Consider the following 17,218-nt stretch of genomic DNA (forward strand, 5'->3'; position numbering starts at 1 on the left):
TATACAAAAAAAGGGACAGTATTAAGAGGGGTTCCACCACAGACACTGCTCAGGATGTTGTGATTTCCAGTGGACTGAATCATATGACAGTAGTAGTAGTATAGTAGTATAGGTGTATTATACTCACTTTTTTGAGTTTTGATATACATGAATTTGAAAAGTTTGTTTTTCACTAGTGGCGTGACAACGCTGACTGATATTCGTTTTATAATCGGTTACATGGTGCATACGTGGGTCACAGCATCGGGGGATAATGTCTTCAAAGGCGTGGATTCATTAGGAGCTGTCACTGATGGTGTTACCATCGCCGAAGGTTTCTTGACATGGTTGAAATGGTAAAAATGGGAAGTAAAGCAGTGCTGACAGACAAATAGGCAGGAGATGAAAGATTTCACCCGAGCACGAAAATAAAATTACATCACAGCACAGCAGGGGATCTAGCACCACTGAAAGAAAAACAATGAGGTTCTGCATTCCTTGCACAGCAACAAAGCTGACATAAATCGCTATTATGTTTTGCTCCAACACGCTTTCATATGACAGCCAAAAAATATTTAAATGTACTTGTCATTATTTATTTTTTTTACTTTTAATAACACAATCCACAACAAGAAGAGGAATTTGATTAAATTTGCCTTATCGTTTCATTGATTAGAATTTTCTGAGCAGAATATCATGCACATTGTAACAATAAAAACAGTTTCCAGTCAACATCACCTAAAGTTGTAAAACTCCCTATTTTTTGGGCATGATATTCGGAATTTTATAAACCCTTTAGGGCATATTCAGATGGTTGCATGGCTTTTAAAAACCCGAATATTGTCAGTATTCGGGTTTTAAAAGGGTTATTGACTGCATGTAAACATAGTCAATGACAAATAAGTGGTTAAAAATCCTATACAACCAACCCCCCACCCCTCAAGACCACCAGTAGGTTGAAGGAGCCGTTTTGCATTTCCCAGGCAACCAGACACCATGGATTACACATCAGGCACTGTGGATTACGTTGAATTCATGCAGAGTTTCTATAATTAGGTACTTAGCAACCGTTCAGGCTATGTGTGACATTATTAATCATTAAACAATCATAACAAGAAGTTAATGAGTCTAATACATTGTTTCATTCTAATACATGGATATAAAAAGTACAGGTAAACCCATTTTGAAGAGAATCAGCTTTTCTGCGTTTACCTCTTCTATATGACAGATTTTTTTTTAAGCGTATGAGAGAAATATCTTACGGAAGGGACATTTCCTTTCGGTTCATGTCCTTGGGTGAGCGATAAAGCAAATGAAGCCATTTTTCTGCTGCCCACATCCTGTAGCTTCTGAACAGCATTGGCAATAAAATGACTTCTCTTGCCGGTCAAGTCATGCATACAAGACAGTTAAGTCAATCAAAAGAAGACTCTTGGACTTTGTGGCTATTGCAGGCAATATTTGAGTTCTACTGTATCTGTACCAAAACTATATTAGTTGCACACAGGAGGTAGTCTTGCTTGCTGTGTGTGCTACCTTGTTGCTAAGCAGCCTCCCTGGATGACGAGCAGAACTAATTTCAGGCCTCACTCTGCGTCAGAAGTAATGCCTACACATGGACTTCATTGCTTCGCAAAGGTCAACAATCCATCCTTAAAATTAAAAAAATCCCCCAAAAATCCAATACATCATCCATTTTCTTCTCAATAACATGATGTTTACTACAGCAAATTTGTTTTTTTTGCAGCAATTTGAGGTCAGGCTTGCCAAAATAATCAAGCTAGAAAAACACTGTAAGATTAAAATATACAGTAAAATTATATTTTTTTTACATTTACATTTTACAAAAGGTTGGGTTTTCCTTTTGAAAGAGAAATTTGAGTTAACATATGCAGCCGCACAAACCCCATAGTAATATTTCACCAGCCTGCAATTATTGCTGCAATATCTCAACTGTCACTATCATGACAATGAATCAATTGCAAGCAGATAGCGCACGTTCATCATTGCTGCAGCCAAACACAGGAACATACATACAGTATTGTATTGCATTGTATATATTAGGGTTGCAGTTATCGAATATATTTTGGTATTTGAATAACCTACTGAAATTTCGAATCAAATAATTGTGTATTCAGATAATTGTTTTTTTTGGCTTGGTTAAAGATATAGAAGACAAATAAGGCTTGATGCAGTTAAAGGGACGATGGGGCCAGATGGTCATGTTTTCACTAACAAGTTCATTTGATATATTTTTTGATTAGGAAAATGAAAAGAGTTGCCATTTTCTATTTTATCCATTCATTTTGGAGAAATTAGGAAATAAGTGACTCCATGAATAACACCTCTTGTTCACGAGGCTACTGTTCTATCCTTGTTCGGCCGGAGTCACAGGAGTAACCGATTCCAAACTCTCCATTGGAAATCATTGTACTTTCATTGCTTATAAGGTCCAAAAACGGCGATCAATTGGCACCAAAATTTATGTGGACATCTCTAATAATGCCCATTTCAACATATCAAAAGGATTAACTTCTCTGTGGCTGATTTATACGATAATGAGGAAATGTGGAGGTGAGCAGAGCTACATAGATTTAGGCTGGGACCACACTGCTTTTTTGCTTAAAAAAACATTACACTGCTTCTTTGCTGATCACGGTTAGGACGGGCGAGGCATTAAACACCAGTCAGGATATTTACAGAGACTGAAGTGGAAATGAGTAGACATACACATTTATTTGGATGAAGAATGGCCACAGTTTTCGACAACACGCCGTCCAATTTGGAAGGTAAACAGGCGAAAAGGTACGTTCCAATGCGGCAACACTCGGTTGTGGAGTCAACCTCGCTGGAACTTTTTGTCCGCTGAACATTGACGCTTGTTCGATGAAGGTTTAACTCACTCTCTGGCGGCTGCAAGCGTTGTCGGACAACGCACGCGACTGCTTGGATGGCAACCCCGCGACATGAAGATCAACACAGGCTGGACGCAGAGTAAGGAGTTAATGTTGTTGTGCTAACACCTTTTGTTTTAACGACCTGAAGCTAGTTGTTGCGATTAGCCATCCCATTATCCTACCTTTAGCCGGGGAGGGATGGGGGGGGCGTAAATCTGCTTGCTGCTGATGCAAGCTTCCTTCTTGGGGTTGACACGAGTTTAGCGTGGCTAAATGTCCAAAATATAACCAGTCGGGGTTCGTGTGCGCATTCATGCTCTTGTCCGCTTCAGCTTGTGAAAGTGGAAGAGCAATCGCCACAGTATTTTTGATTTTGTGGAGGTGATCATAATGAGGTCACGTTTTATGTCAATAAATCCAAACTATTGTGCAGAACACTTTTATACTTTCATTGGTTGAAGTGGACAAGAGTAGTAATGTGCATTTGCATTTTGGTGGCGATCGGTTGCCGTTTTAGACAACAGAACAAAGCGAGCAATATTACCACCTTGCCTCCCTCCCATGACGTAGACGGCTGAGACCGAAAACATACCATAAGCCACGCCCCAAAAATGTCATGTTTTACATGCAGGCTTCAAACAAAAGGTGCTCTGTCCTGATTTGTTTTACACAACTACATGTAAATACCATGAAATAAAAGCTGGACTTCTGAACTTTTGTCTCATATTTTGAAACCTAAATGTCTTAATTATACAACAAAAAAAGGAACACACACACACACCTCTGGTGGTTACTATTCTTTTTGAGAATATTCTGTCACTATTCTCTCCGTTCACAAGAGTGCAAAAGGTTTTCTGTGACAGAAAAAAATCAATACAAGAACCATTTGCACATTATGAAATTCTCAACAGACAAAGCTTGATCTTGAAATGCTGCTTAAACAGGCAGAAAAAAAACTTACAGGAGAAAGTTTTTCATACTTGGTGCCAAATCACCAAGCGCCAGACAAGAGAATTCAATTAATTCTGGTCTCGAGGACTTAGCAAATTGTCATGTCAAAATGTCCTAATCTTGGAAGCAGAAAACGGCCAGCAACCAATCAAGGGAACCACACACAAACAACTAAATTAGGTTTGTCAAGATGCATCGGTTTCTTCGGGACCAAAGCTGTTTATCCACCTCTCACTCTTCAAATGTCCACTCACTGATTGATGAAACTTAAACGCTGCGATATCAAGCAAAACAAGCTTTCCAGATGATTTATTAGTCATTGGTTGTTTGAATGTGTGAGTTATACAAAGTATTTAGAGGTGCACATAAAAAAAAAAGTGTAGTTCTCATATAAGCACCAGTGATGATTGTTTTTCATTTGTTTCTCCACCCACTGACATCATGGATGAACTTAAAGAATGAATATGTCATTTTAATGAAACTAAATAAACTTTTCAGTTTTCAGATTGTATTTTAATTTTTATTCCCTAATTCCAACAACATATGCCTTGCCTACACAATGGCATATTATCAACTCAACTGAAAGGACTTTAAGACAGCCACCACTGTATACAAAGTGCTATACAAATCATGGAGCAAAAGTAAGTCATACAACAACAAACAATAAAACAAACAATACAATTTCCCAATATATAAAATGTAGACAAGACTAAGGCTTTTGTGAAATATCACATTGATTAGATGCATCACGCTGAAATTCTTAATCGCCATATAGCAGAGATGGGGGACTCGAGTCATGTCGTATGACTCAAGTTGCTACTTTTTGGACTTGCAACTTGCTTGCCAAAAACATGGGAATGACTTGACTTGACTTGACTTGACTTGGTATGTAGGTGACTCAACTTGAACTACATGACTTGACACGTCATCTTGTTCATAGTTTATAGTTTTAAATCTGAATTTTAACACCGTTTGCCCTATTTAGGGAAGAAAGCAAGAAAGAATTTTAAAAAGTTTTTTTTTGTTCATTCACGCCAGCCTGGCAAAGCATCAGAGTCAGCGTCACTTGTTAGTGTGAAGTGGTGACGTAATCACCAAGAGCGTTGGAGCAACTCCGAGGGTCATTAATTTGAATTAATGGATTATTTTGTCCATGACGTTGAGAAAAAAAAAGGTTGGTAAAACACATGGTTTGTACCTCACGGGATGAAGACAAAACAACAACAACTTCTAACTTCATTTGTCATGAACCAAGAGGGAGGTCAGCTAACGTAACAATTTACACGAACACTGGTTTGGGACCAGTAAAAAACATGATTGTGAACATTTAAGGACAGCTAAGTAACATCACTAGGGGTGGGATAGTTTGTGAAAACTGTCAGAACCTTTCCTTTTGACTGTGGCGTTTCTGTTCGCATAGTCATACAAAAGTTTCCCCAGCCCTCTACTTAACGAGATAAGGTGCTGCGCACTTCGAAAATATTTTCTATTCAACAAAACATAGACACGGGTGTCACAGGCATGTTGCTAGCAGTTAACTGTGGAGAGAAAAAAGATGTGGGGACATCTTTGGATTCAAGGGGCGATCGTTTTGATGAAATTGGGAAAAAGACAATAAGCAACATGCGAGGATTGAAACTTGATGACAAAGACAACATCTCTAAGTTTCGTTCGATCTGTCTGAGCATCTAAGATAGCTCTGTGAACCAAAGTTTAGCTTGACAGTCCAGCTCACTGGTCAAATACTTCATGTTGGTTCTGCATTTAATTGAGAAGCCAATAAAGCGATAGATTAGACACCATGTAATCTTGAAACGATACCGTTTGAAACAGCGGTCGTTATTCAAGCATAGACCTATAGAGTCTAACAGAACACTATATCGTTAAATAGAGTCTATGCAGACTGCTTTTCTGGTTGTGAGCGTATCTGCCATATTTGATGTGGCAGCGCCCCCATAAACTAACGCAGGTCAACCTCACTCAACTAAAAAAGTGACAACCTACAAAGTGCACAAAGTTAATGTCTTTTTTGTTCACCCATTTACACACACACTAATTAGATTTGGGTAACAGATTGGCACCTGAAACAATGTGTGTAGTTTTTGAATCTGAGGAGTATCCAAGTTTATGACCTCATTCAAAATATTCAGTATTTATCACCACATTGACAATGTGCCACTCATGTAAATGTCAGTATGAAAAAACTAACATGCATTCTTTTTTTACTTGACTTGCTTGAAATTTGGTGTCAACTCAAGACTTACTTGTGACTTGCATGTGACTTACTCCCACATAGTATAAAGTTAACTGCATAGTAGAAAATAATCAAAGTCAATCGCACCGCACATTGCCAAAGAAATGGTGCTCAATTTGTACATGGTCGTTAAGTAGCAAAGCGGGAAATTGGCAACAGTTGAAAACTATTAAACTGAGGTATGTGCTTCTACGCTGCAAATTATTTGTAGAGATCCCCTTGCCTCACTTGTACAACCCCACACGAGAAAATATTGATGACTTAGCTAGCATCACAAATAAAGCCAAAGAAAGATCACTGAGCTGATAGTCGTGTAACGTCTCCAGTTTCCAAATGGTACAACCTTGAAGACGTTCAAATTTTGAGGCTGGCAATGTTCAATGCAGTTAACTTCTCACACACAACCTGTATTTGACATTGAGTACAAGGATACAAAATAAATTAACAGAGGGTTGAAAACAATGTTCGTATTATACATAGCACGTGATCCATCCGTAAACAGATGACAGCATGGCTAATGAATAGACAACTTTTAATTCATGAGCTTGTTTCATTTTCATGTGCATAATTTGCTTCGCGCCTTCCACGCACCTTCTACTCTAGATGTTTTAAATAGTGTTAAATCTCCGTGAGTATTAAAAGACAGCTTTGATGTAGACAGTCTTTTCTCAGACGCCCTTCCTGATCCTTTAGAAAAGGATCAGTGTACTGAAATGGCTCAATCAGTGAAAAGCTAAAGCTAATTTGATTTCCTTTGGTTTGACTGAGTTATCAAGGTATACAGTATACCAATATGGCCTTGTAGAGTATTCATATGAAGTATGACACATTTTAAATGTGTCCAGATTAGAGGACTCCATCTAAATGGCTCATTTGCCTTTGATTTTTGCTATGCTCTGTGTTCTTCATTATTCAATAAACCTAAGATGATACTTGAAAAATGTGAGTGCAAGCCAGTGCCACACTGCTTGCTAATCAGGTTTTTACCAAGTCCCCAAAATACCATGAGGGTTCGCCAGAGTTTACACAGCAACAAAGGAGGGAACCAACCTTAGCCAGAAGCAAATCTTTGCCTGCACAGTTTGTCTGATGTTCATGCATGAGGAGTTGGAGCACTAATCACGGGAAAGGTTGCATTTGTCTCCTGGAGCAATTAGTTTAATTTATTTCCTTAGCGAGAGCCATTTTGAGATTTTGATCTATTTAGGACGAATTGAACTTTAATGGAATACTGCTCATTCTTGTGTTAGTGTCAGATTTTTCTGTCAGGATTTATAGGCTGGATACAGTATGTCTGTTACCTTGCCACATAATTTTCTTGAGATGTTAAAAAAATGCATAATACAGCCAATCAAACAACTGCCAGTCATAGAGTAATAATTGGCATACTGCCCTGTCCTCTTGTAATTATGCAACCAGTAGGTTTGTTTTTTTTTTCCTTGGGCCAACATACTGTACATACTGTATATCCTCCATACTAGGCATAGACTGATCAGCTGGGACGATTATTATTGATAGTATCTTGACAAATATTGGCATCGGCCTTTGTTTAAAAAAATAATAATTCTGACGGCCTTTAAGAGATCAATTCAAAACTGTTACGAATCCTGAACTAACCCAGTTTAGATTTTTGGTTAGCTTGATAATGCTATGGTCACACCGAACGCGAGCTGGGCGTTTTCATATAGAGTTAAGGCAGTTTGGGCAGCCACGCGCAACTGCATGCTGGTCAATGCATTTGAAGTGAAAATTTTTCTCCTTTGCCCATTTTGCCGTGCAGGCTTGGAGAATGGGGAGTGAGGTAGATGGTGTATCTGGTGAGTTGGCTGACTTGTTTACAGCTGTTTAACCAAGATAGCCTTTTCTACAAGGCACTCTCTGCCACTCTCTGCCGAGGTTGGCCCACCGCAGGCTGATTAGACCCGGGTGTGTATCGCATGGTGGCCTCACCTGGTCACTTGGCAGCCCATGTTGCGTCCCTGTGTTTTCAGCCACAGCCAGTGACTGCTCCTCCTTAACCCGCCCTCCCACCTCATCCAGCGGCCTTGCTGCGCTTGGGAAACTGCTTTGGCACTCCTGGCTGCTTCTTCCTGATGTCGCACCTCCTCCACCACCATGTGCCGCCGTTCGGTTGGAGTAGCCTTTTGCCATGTACCGTATTTCCCGGACTATAAGCCGCACCGTTATATAAGCCGCACCTATCTATGTTGAAAACTTTTATATTTACTGCATTTACAGAATGATTATGAACTGTAAATGTACATGTATACACCTGAGCAGATTCTTTCCTAACAATGCCTTTTAACACTGCAGCAACGTTGCTGATTAAAACAGAAGAGAACCAAGAGAAAATAAACAGTACTTATCTTCAGTTTGTCAGCTGATGTCCACCAGACTCTACCATCTATTGTTCTACTACATTCTACATATGCACCTGTCTTGTTTTATGTTAATAAAGTCAGCCAATCTAACACACGACGTGCTAAATGAACAATAGCATTTCACATCGAAACAACAGAACAGACGTGACATCAGCCAACCGCATTCATGTGCACTTCACGGACCTCTAGGAAAACATAGAATCAAAGCATTACAGCACCTAATGCAATAACCTAGTCTATGGCACCCTCGCCTGCTGAACTCCTCCACCTGCAGTCACATCCAGTTAATGGGAAATGTATTGTATTGAATTGTACTGTCATTCCGGACCCAAGCGATGGAAGAAAAATCCACAGAATAGCTGCACCGGACTATAAACCGCATGGCTCAAAATCTAAGGAAAAAGTCACGGTTTATAGTCCGGAAAATACGGTAGGTGTTGCTGCTTCCAAGCCAAGGCCACCTTTTCCCAGTTGGACGTGCCCCACTATACCCCGGTTCCTGAGGGCTGTCTGTGCTACTGTATAACAATGACTAAATCATAGTGTATATTCACTCTGTGATTGATTGTGCAATTCCAACAACATGAGGGCAGAATAATCTAACTTCGAATGTGTAATGGCTTTGAAAAATAGTATTAATAACATACCTTGTGAGGCAACTGGATTTGTAAGACCACGTGCCGAGTGATGCACTTTGGCTGAGGAATGAGTCTCCCCTCTCCCTACATACCTTGAATGAATTTGTATCAGCGGTTATTCGGTACAATTGCGACGTGCAGTTAGCTAACTAGCGCTGTGCAGTTAGCTAGCTAGCTAGCTATGCCTACACCTCAAAAATACATTTTCCCTTCGGTTGGTGTGGCTTTACTTAGAGCATTGGTGTCTTCCATGTCACACAGAGAAAGATGGAAGAATAAAGAGAAATCCCCCCCCTTCCCCCCCCAAAGTCCGACATGACAGTCAGCGTGCGGACAGGGCCAGTAATGGATGTGACACCCAACTCAAATCACCATCTCCTCACAAGTCATCAAATACTGTACAAAGTCCAACATGGGAGCATCCAATCACAGTTATACAAGGTATCCTGTTCACAAACAACCACACTTCAATGAAAGCATCAGCTCCTTGTTAGAAGTAACACGCAACTGGGTATAAAATGTGACGAGAGAATTGTATAAATTGTGTGACCATACAAAGAAGCAGCCTATCTTGTTAGCATCTATTTGCATACATTTGAATTTTATATGTCCTTCATCCTTTAAAAAGTGGGCTTAGTTAGTTGTTTAAAGAAAAGACTTCTTTGGTGGTAACTTGGCAAGAAAAACTTTAAATGCAAATTCCAATTGACAGAAAGTGACATTGACAAGAATGCCTATGGTTGCATCAGTACATGGTCATGTTACTGAAATTTGCACTGCAAACACTATGAACACAACCAATATCTTGTTTAAACTCTAACTCTTGCATTGCAGTGAAAATCATCCTATACTAGGGCTGCACAATATATATCGAAAATATATCGTTATCGTGATAATGGCCTATGCAATATGCATATCGCAAAGACATGCAATAAGTTTCATATGCATTTGTATGCTTATCTGAATTTGACCAGTGCAATGCAACCTTAAATGCACACTGCCATCAATCCAATAGGTGAACTATCTAGGGGCATTTCAATTCATTCACTAAGAATATATTGCACTTGCTTATTTTATAACTATAAGTATTTCTTTCATTAGGTAATAAAAATGTAATTTCTAAAGGTACATGTTAAATATTGCAATAATACCGTTATCGCTATATTCAACACCCATATCGCATATTCTTCCAATATCGTGCAGCCCTATCCTATACCTAGCCTATTTTTCTGTAACCTATACCTTGCCAAACTAGAATGAATTGCACTTTCATATCACAATTTACAGTAACAAACTGAAAGGGCAGAATGAAGAAATACATGAAAAAGACATTTGATTTTCATTTATAATAGACAAAACAACCATTTGAAGATGTCTTTTTATACTCATCACTAATGAACTACTTCAGTGGAGCTAATTCAGAGATGAGACAAAAAAAAAAAAAAATCAGTGATGAATGATGCAATAAACCAGCAACTGTTTTAACCAACTGTTCAATGAGGAACACTACAGTTCAACTCATGCAGTGCTTTTACAAATTTATTAGCACAGCGACAAGTGTAGCATTTATACCACAGCCACCCTTAAAGTATTCGTAATAAGACTTTCGTTTTTTTAAATGTTTCCATAATGGTTAATACAACAGTATACACAAGCTCTTTAAACAAAACTATATTTTCTTGCATCATTCCATAATATACCTAGACCAAAATCAGATTCTAATGTTCATTAAACAGATATTTTCTTAACAGTTAAATACTGGCTGTAGCCTTTGTAATACGCAAATATTACAGATTCTGTACTGTAATTTATTTCAATAAAGTCAACATTAGAAATAGTAGCTCCAAAATATCAGCATCAAGCAGCATCACATTGTCTTGAGCTGAAATGTTAGATGTGAAATACAAGAGGTTCTGAGTGAAAGTGGCTGATGACCTCGCCCAAATGGCAAAAGGGGAATGTGAAACCACTCACTCAACCATACACACAGTGATCCACACAGTGCGCACACACACACACACACACACACACACTGAACATGGAAACTTGCACTGACAAAGCAATGGAAGCGAGTATAGTAACACAAACTGACAACAAAGTAATTTCCAGTGATCGTTAGTCCTTGAAGGAACTACACTGACTTACCGATTGTAGATATGGGATATGAAGTGGCAAGATGATGCAGCTATCTTGTTGTAACAAATTTCCCGTGGTGTCCACAGTAGATCACCTGCCAATCAAGATGTGAGCCTGTTTAAAAATATATTCAACTGGAAAATATCACAATGCAGCATAGAAATGAACAGATAATAAACATGGGGGAAAAAAAGTCCAAACTGGCCAACATGACAATAAGGAGTTGAGGGATCACACAATAAATGCCAAAAGAGATTTGCATACAGCTGGACTTGCCCGAGGAGGGACATGAATTTCCAAATACACACACACAATATTCTCCATGGTGGTTTGTCACCGCTCAAAAATTGAATTGCTTTCGTGTCTTCACCCATGCTAGAATTAATGACTTCGGCAGCCTACAGTTGCAATAAAAGTGCCAGCGTCATAGAAAGCAGCATATGGTCTCAGCTTTGCTAATCTTGTCCACGGGAAATAAACAAGCACATCTGCTCGAAGGTCATTATTAAAGCCACAGTTAACAAACTTTCATTGCAGTCGGCAGGGAATAAAGAGGCAAGACGCCATGAAGAAAGTGATACAAGTTGGCTCATACAAACACTCCCAAAAGGACAAAACGCAAGGCAGCATATAAATATGATTCTAAATATAGCGGGACACTGGACACTTGAACTCAATTTCATTTCTTTTAATCCTGACAATAGGATTCAAAGCAAATGCCTTTTCGCATTTCAGTGAAAGCCTCCGATATTGAAAATAACAAAATACAGCTGTCTTTCCACTGTATATTTCATTCTTCTGTTCATAAGCATTAGTGCCAACTTTGCTGCTTTAGGTATTATACTGCACTGCCACGACAGAAATGCTTCTTCTACCATTTTTGTATGCTGCAATAAATTTCACTTCAATTCAAATTTCTCTAATCATCCTCGTCAGTAGGGCTGCTCGATTAAGCGATTTTGAACCGTAACCACATTTTCTGGATAAAACGATGTTAAATACGTTCAAATCGGCACGTTCGATTTCGTTATTTTTGGTGCATCTAAGTGTAGCCCATTTGTACTTTCAGTATTGTGTTCTGTTTGTACATTCTCTTCGTATTTGTACTTTCTGTTACTCTTCTCTTCGTATTAAGATCACTGTGTAACCGGTGGTTTCTTCCGTGTTTGTCATGCAGTCACGTGAGTAGCGCGTTCAATCCGATTGCCGAAATGCGGAAGCGATTGTCCGCTGGCCGAGGAGAAAGATACATGTATCCACAAAATCCACAGAATAGCCGCACCTTTATATAAGCCGTATGGTTCAAAACCCAGGGAAAAGGTAGCGGCTTATAGTCCGGAAAATACAGTCGTTCTATTTACAAGCACCTTTCAGAACTTGTAAGCACAACATCTGCATTTTTTTTTTGCGCCGTGGGAAACTTGCCTTTCATCGGCCGCATGAATACTGTCTGCCCTGTTTGGATTGTCTCTTCATTAGGATGTATTTCAAATCACCAATAACCATAAAATTACGATGGCTGGAGCATGCTGTGTCATGATGGCCGAATGTTACGAATTTAAGTTAGTAGTCACTGAGGAAATATAAACGAGGTCACCATCTGCTTTGGCTACCACTGCAAGAATATTCAAAGGACCTGAGGGACCGCTTAAAGCCATACAATGTGCTGCTATATGCCTCAGTGCCTTGTCTCTAAAAATGCACAGACCCATCACCCATCAGCTACATATGTACGTGTTTAACCTTTTGCCAATTAGTGCCTCTCTCCTGGTATGCCCATGCTCAAAAAAACACTTATAGTATGAAAATGTGCTTGCAAGTGTGAAAGTACCCATGTCCATAAAAGGCTCAGAAATAATTAGGGCCCCTATAAATTAGCCTAAACGGTTAATCGACCAGCTGATTGAATTGAGCGACATTAGCTCTTTTAAAAATCAGCAAATATCGGCCGATTTTCAACACATCAACACATTACAACATAAGACGAAGATGATTCAAACATCCTTCATCCCTCAAAATAAGAAAATCAGCAAAAATAAAAATGAAAAAAAAATTGGTGGAGTTTTGCTGGATTTTTTTTCCTTGTTGTAAAGTTAAATAAATAATAAAACCATCAAATGCTCTGCCTGTAATTGATATCTTTATTGCTGTAAGCACTAAGGGACCCCAAAAAGTAAATTTTATGTATTCTGTATTTATTCATTTATTTATTCAGCAGCCAATCAGCCAATTGTTCGGTTATTGGAATTTTACTCTTCCAAATATCGGAACCAGCCTAAAAAATTTGGGTGCGATTGGGTCCTAGAAATAAAATGGTAAATGCTGTGTAATGAAGACAAAATAATAAAATAAATAAATTATGAACCGATAGTTTTTACCACCAGAACTAATGAAATATAGAGCAATTCATCTGAACGTTGGAGGCAAAATTCACAGTCTTTGTTAAATCACAGGCTGAGAGAGTAGGCTGTGACTAAAAACTTTATAACTTGTCTTTAAAGAGGAAGTCAACCCAAACATTTTTTTCCCCCAGAATATGTTCTATGCAGGCCCACTGATCTAAACATGGCATTCTGGTTAATATTGAGTTTGTGGAATATGAGAAAGCCACACGTTTTTAGCTCGCTCAGGGGCAGCCATTTTGTCACTTCTGTCGACTGAAGATGACATCGTAGTTGCTTAGGGCTCAGCTTCAGAAAACAGGTGAGCCGTGATTGGTCATTGTCCGAGCCCTGAGCTACTTCGATGTCATCTTCAGTTGAGGGAAAGGGACAAAATGGCTGCCCCCTGAGATGGCTAAAAGGGGGTACATTTTGCTGCTTAAATTTATATTTCACAAATGCAATATTGATCAGAATGCCGTATTTCAAGTAGTGGGCCAACATAGAACATATTCTGGAAAAAAATATGTTTGGGTTGATTGGATAATGGATTGATGGATGGATGACTTCCCTTTAAATGTGAGTAGTGTGAGATGACAGTTTTTCACAGGTCTTTACCAAATCTTCGGAAAGTCTTTTGATGTACAGGTAGCTTGAGTCATATTTTGACTAAATAAATACATGTTTTGCCTTAAACACCGCATGATGATGGCCATGTCAGGTAAATTCGGCTACATCCTTAGTCAAACAGATCATTCAATTCTACCGCTGAAATGAAATCATTAATACATATGACATGATCGCTAAGTACTTAGTTCAAATTTTTCTCTTTTCTGGAGAAAAAAAAGGGGGGGGGGTGCCTTAGAACATTATTTCAGGAAGGTGACGCAATGATATTGGATATGGGTGACTTGAAAATATATTTAAATAGCTCAGATTTGAATTGGGTACTTAGACGTGCAGTTTAAATCCAGCCTATGAGACAGTTGAGTTGAGCATGCCAGATGAAAAATCCAGCATGCCGTGATGTTGTTTACATGAGTGCTATTAGTAAGATGGAAAGCTAAATGGCGATTGTCCATGGTCACTCTATCCTGAGGCTATAGGCACAGGGAAAAAAAAAAAAAAAAAAGAGGGGTGGGGGCTGGAGTCCTCATCAGGTCACTCTGACCCATTTGCCCAAGTCAGTTGAGTGGATTTTGTAACCCACAATACCGTGTCATGCATTTGACCATCAGTAACAATAACACTGGGGAACACAATTTTTGTTTAGTTAGGTCCGACAGCTGTTTTGAACTCATTTTTTGCGGCGGAACCCAAAACTGATCTCAGCTTTCTCTGTCATGTCAAGTTTTTGAACTATAGGATCCCTGTTTTCTGAAAAAATATTAAATGAATGTGTATGTATGTAAAACACTAAGATGAAATAGTACAAGATGGTTCCTCGCAAATAGCAGGGGTCGATTATAAATACGCTGTTAAAAATATTGCTTTCCGTTTCGGTTCCCAGAATGCATTGTGTGGCACCATGGATTTAGTTAATGAAGTTATAAGGACATTAATCCTTGTCATGTGTGTTTGTGTTATCAGTGGTTCATATTTAACACATTTATGCGTGATTGATTATTTTTGATATCTTTTTAAACAAACTGTGACTTCTGGTTCCGTATAAAATAGTGACATCTCAGTCAATTCCTTGCACAACTTGAATTGCTCACCTACGCATTGCTTGTAAAAAATGAAGATGTGCTTTGCTTTGAATGACAGGTCCATAGACCTTATCAACAGCTTTAATTATATATATATATATATATATATATATTTAAGGATACAAGGTTATGATATACATTTATATGTAATAAATAATGAAACCAGTGTTACTTGTGTACAAAGACTGTAAATGGTCAGAGTACATAAAGGTTGGTCAGAGTACATAAAGGTAAAAATAATCGGCAAGCATTCGCCAATTGGCTTCAGTGGAACCAGAAGCAGAGTTAGGGGATTTAATCGCTAAAAAAAACAGTTGGTCGGTCATTTGTCAACGATGCAAAGTTGACGATTTCTCTGTACAGTAGAACCTCGGTTAACAGAAGAATTACCTCAGATTATTTTCCACACTATTTTGCCTTGCACGCTGTTTTTCCTCGTAATGTGTGATGTTTCTGGTATTTTTTTGATGGGTAAAATCAGTATGTTTGTACTGCTCTTGCTTAATTATGGAAAATATGTATCATACATTGGGTTATGCGTGTTTTAGGAAAACACATCAACCATACAGCAGTATTTTTGCCGTTTCCCGCATGTGATGATTAGCGCCTGTTTGACCCAAGCCACCATCTTGAGTTGATGGTTTGTTATGTGTTGTTTCACTGCACACAAAAGACAAAGAGCAAAAAAAAAAAGCATCTGTTCTCATTCAGAAAACAAAAGTCCAGAGCTTCCAGATTGAAGCCCAGGGCGTGATGAAGGTTTTGGTGAGTGTGCTGCAGCATTGTTTAACGGCTCTGAGGACAAGTTATGACACACCTGAACTGCAGCACGGCCTCTCACACTAATGCTTCATGCATGCCTCCTGCTCATACCACACCAAACAGTCCAAGAATTCAGTAAACATTCAACAGTATTCAAACATTTTTGAAATCTCCGCGATATATTACTTTCAATGACAATGTGATATTGTGATTTTCGCCCCCATTTAGTGGCTGACAACTAGAAACCAAATTCCATAACTTAATAACTAGGTTTTAAAAACCAGACCACACTAGCCAACATTATCCGTTAATCAAATTAAGATCAACAGGGCGGGGTGTCACGGTTGTGCCGTTAGTCTGACCCGAAAAAAAACTTAAACGGTCAAGTTTAAACGATTACAACACGGACTCAAAAGTCGCCTTTGTGTAAATATGACTTGTGTTTTACATACATTGTTTTTTCCTGTTAGTTTTAAGCAATGTTGCCCTCGCTTAACTTCGCCCTACGATGTAGCACATTAGACATTAACTTCAACAGCATATCAACTAAACCCCTGGAACAAATACACAAATAAAATAGTGACCCAATCTCACATTCTCGTGGAGTGGACTCTCGTGGACCGACAGTATTTTAGCTAACAGTCACTATGAGACGTTCGGCGACGCACACATTAAAAACATCGCTTAAATCACCGTAAAGTCGCGTTTGCGGGAAAAGAGCATTTAGTCAAGGAAAAAAGTAAAGTAACTTACTGGTTGGGGAGCGGAGCAAAACCCGGAGTTTGGCTGAAGGAAAACGGCAGTCGTTTAGTGCAGCGAGTGAGCCTCGTAGACAGTGAGGAGGAACATCGCCGCACAGAGCTTTCATCAACACAACCTCCTCAACCACTAAAGCCAGCCACGAGCTCCCGCTTACCGTAATCACCGAGCTTGCATAAACACGCACATGTAAAATCTACCGTAATAAAGACAAGAGCACCACCACAGAAATTACTTTCCCGTACGTCGCCCATACGCTAATAAAACAAAAACGAAAACGCTTTGAACAAACAAATAGATGAATAAATGATTGAATAAATAAATAAATCTAACTGAAACGAAATCCTACATGAGGTTTAGGGGTTCATTTT

At 38.9% G+C, this 17,218-nt stretch overlaps 1 protein-coding gene across 3 annotated transcripts in view; it reads right to left on the bottom strand.

Moving 5' to 3' along the window:
* LOC147148888 (tumor protein p53-inducible protein 11-like) overlaps positions 1–17,007 on the bottom strand; it is a 34,279-nt gene extending 17,272 nt beyond the window's left edge. The window contains exons 1-2 of one of the 3 annotated variants that reach the window (XM_086029422.1): positions 16,842–16,988; positions 11,246–11,330 (exon numbers count right to left, since the gene is read on the bottom strand). Coding sequence is in view for 1 of the 3 variants with exons in the window: in XM_086029421.1 (XP_085885547.1) it covers positions 16,842–16,956 (115 nt within the window). In the remaining 2 variants the exon portion in view is untranslated. Of the gene's footprint in view, positions 1–9,109; positions 9,288–11,245; positions 11,331–16,841 lie in introns of those variants that run through there. The other 2 variants (XM_086029421.1, XM_086029423.1) reach the window with 2 other exon arrangements.
* Between the last annotated feature and the right edge of the window lie 211 nt (positions 17,008–17,218).

Source organism: Filicampus tigris, chromosome 4, assembly GCF_054856515.1.
Source record: "Filicampus tigris isolate MCC_2025a chromosome 4, RoL_Ftig_1.0, whole genome shotgun sequence".
Taxonomy (NCBI): Eukaryota; Metazoa; Chordata; class Actinopteri; order Syngnathiformes; family Syngnathidae; genus Filicampus; species Filicampus tigris.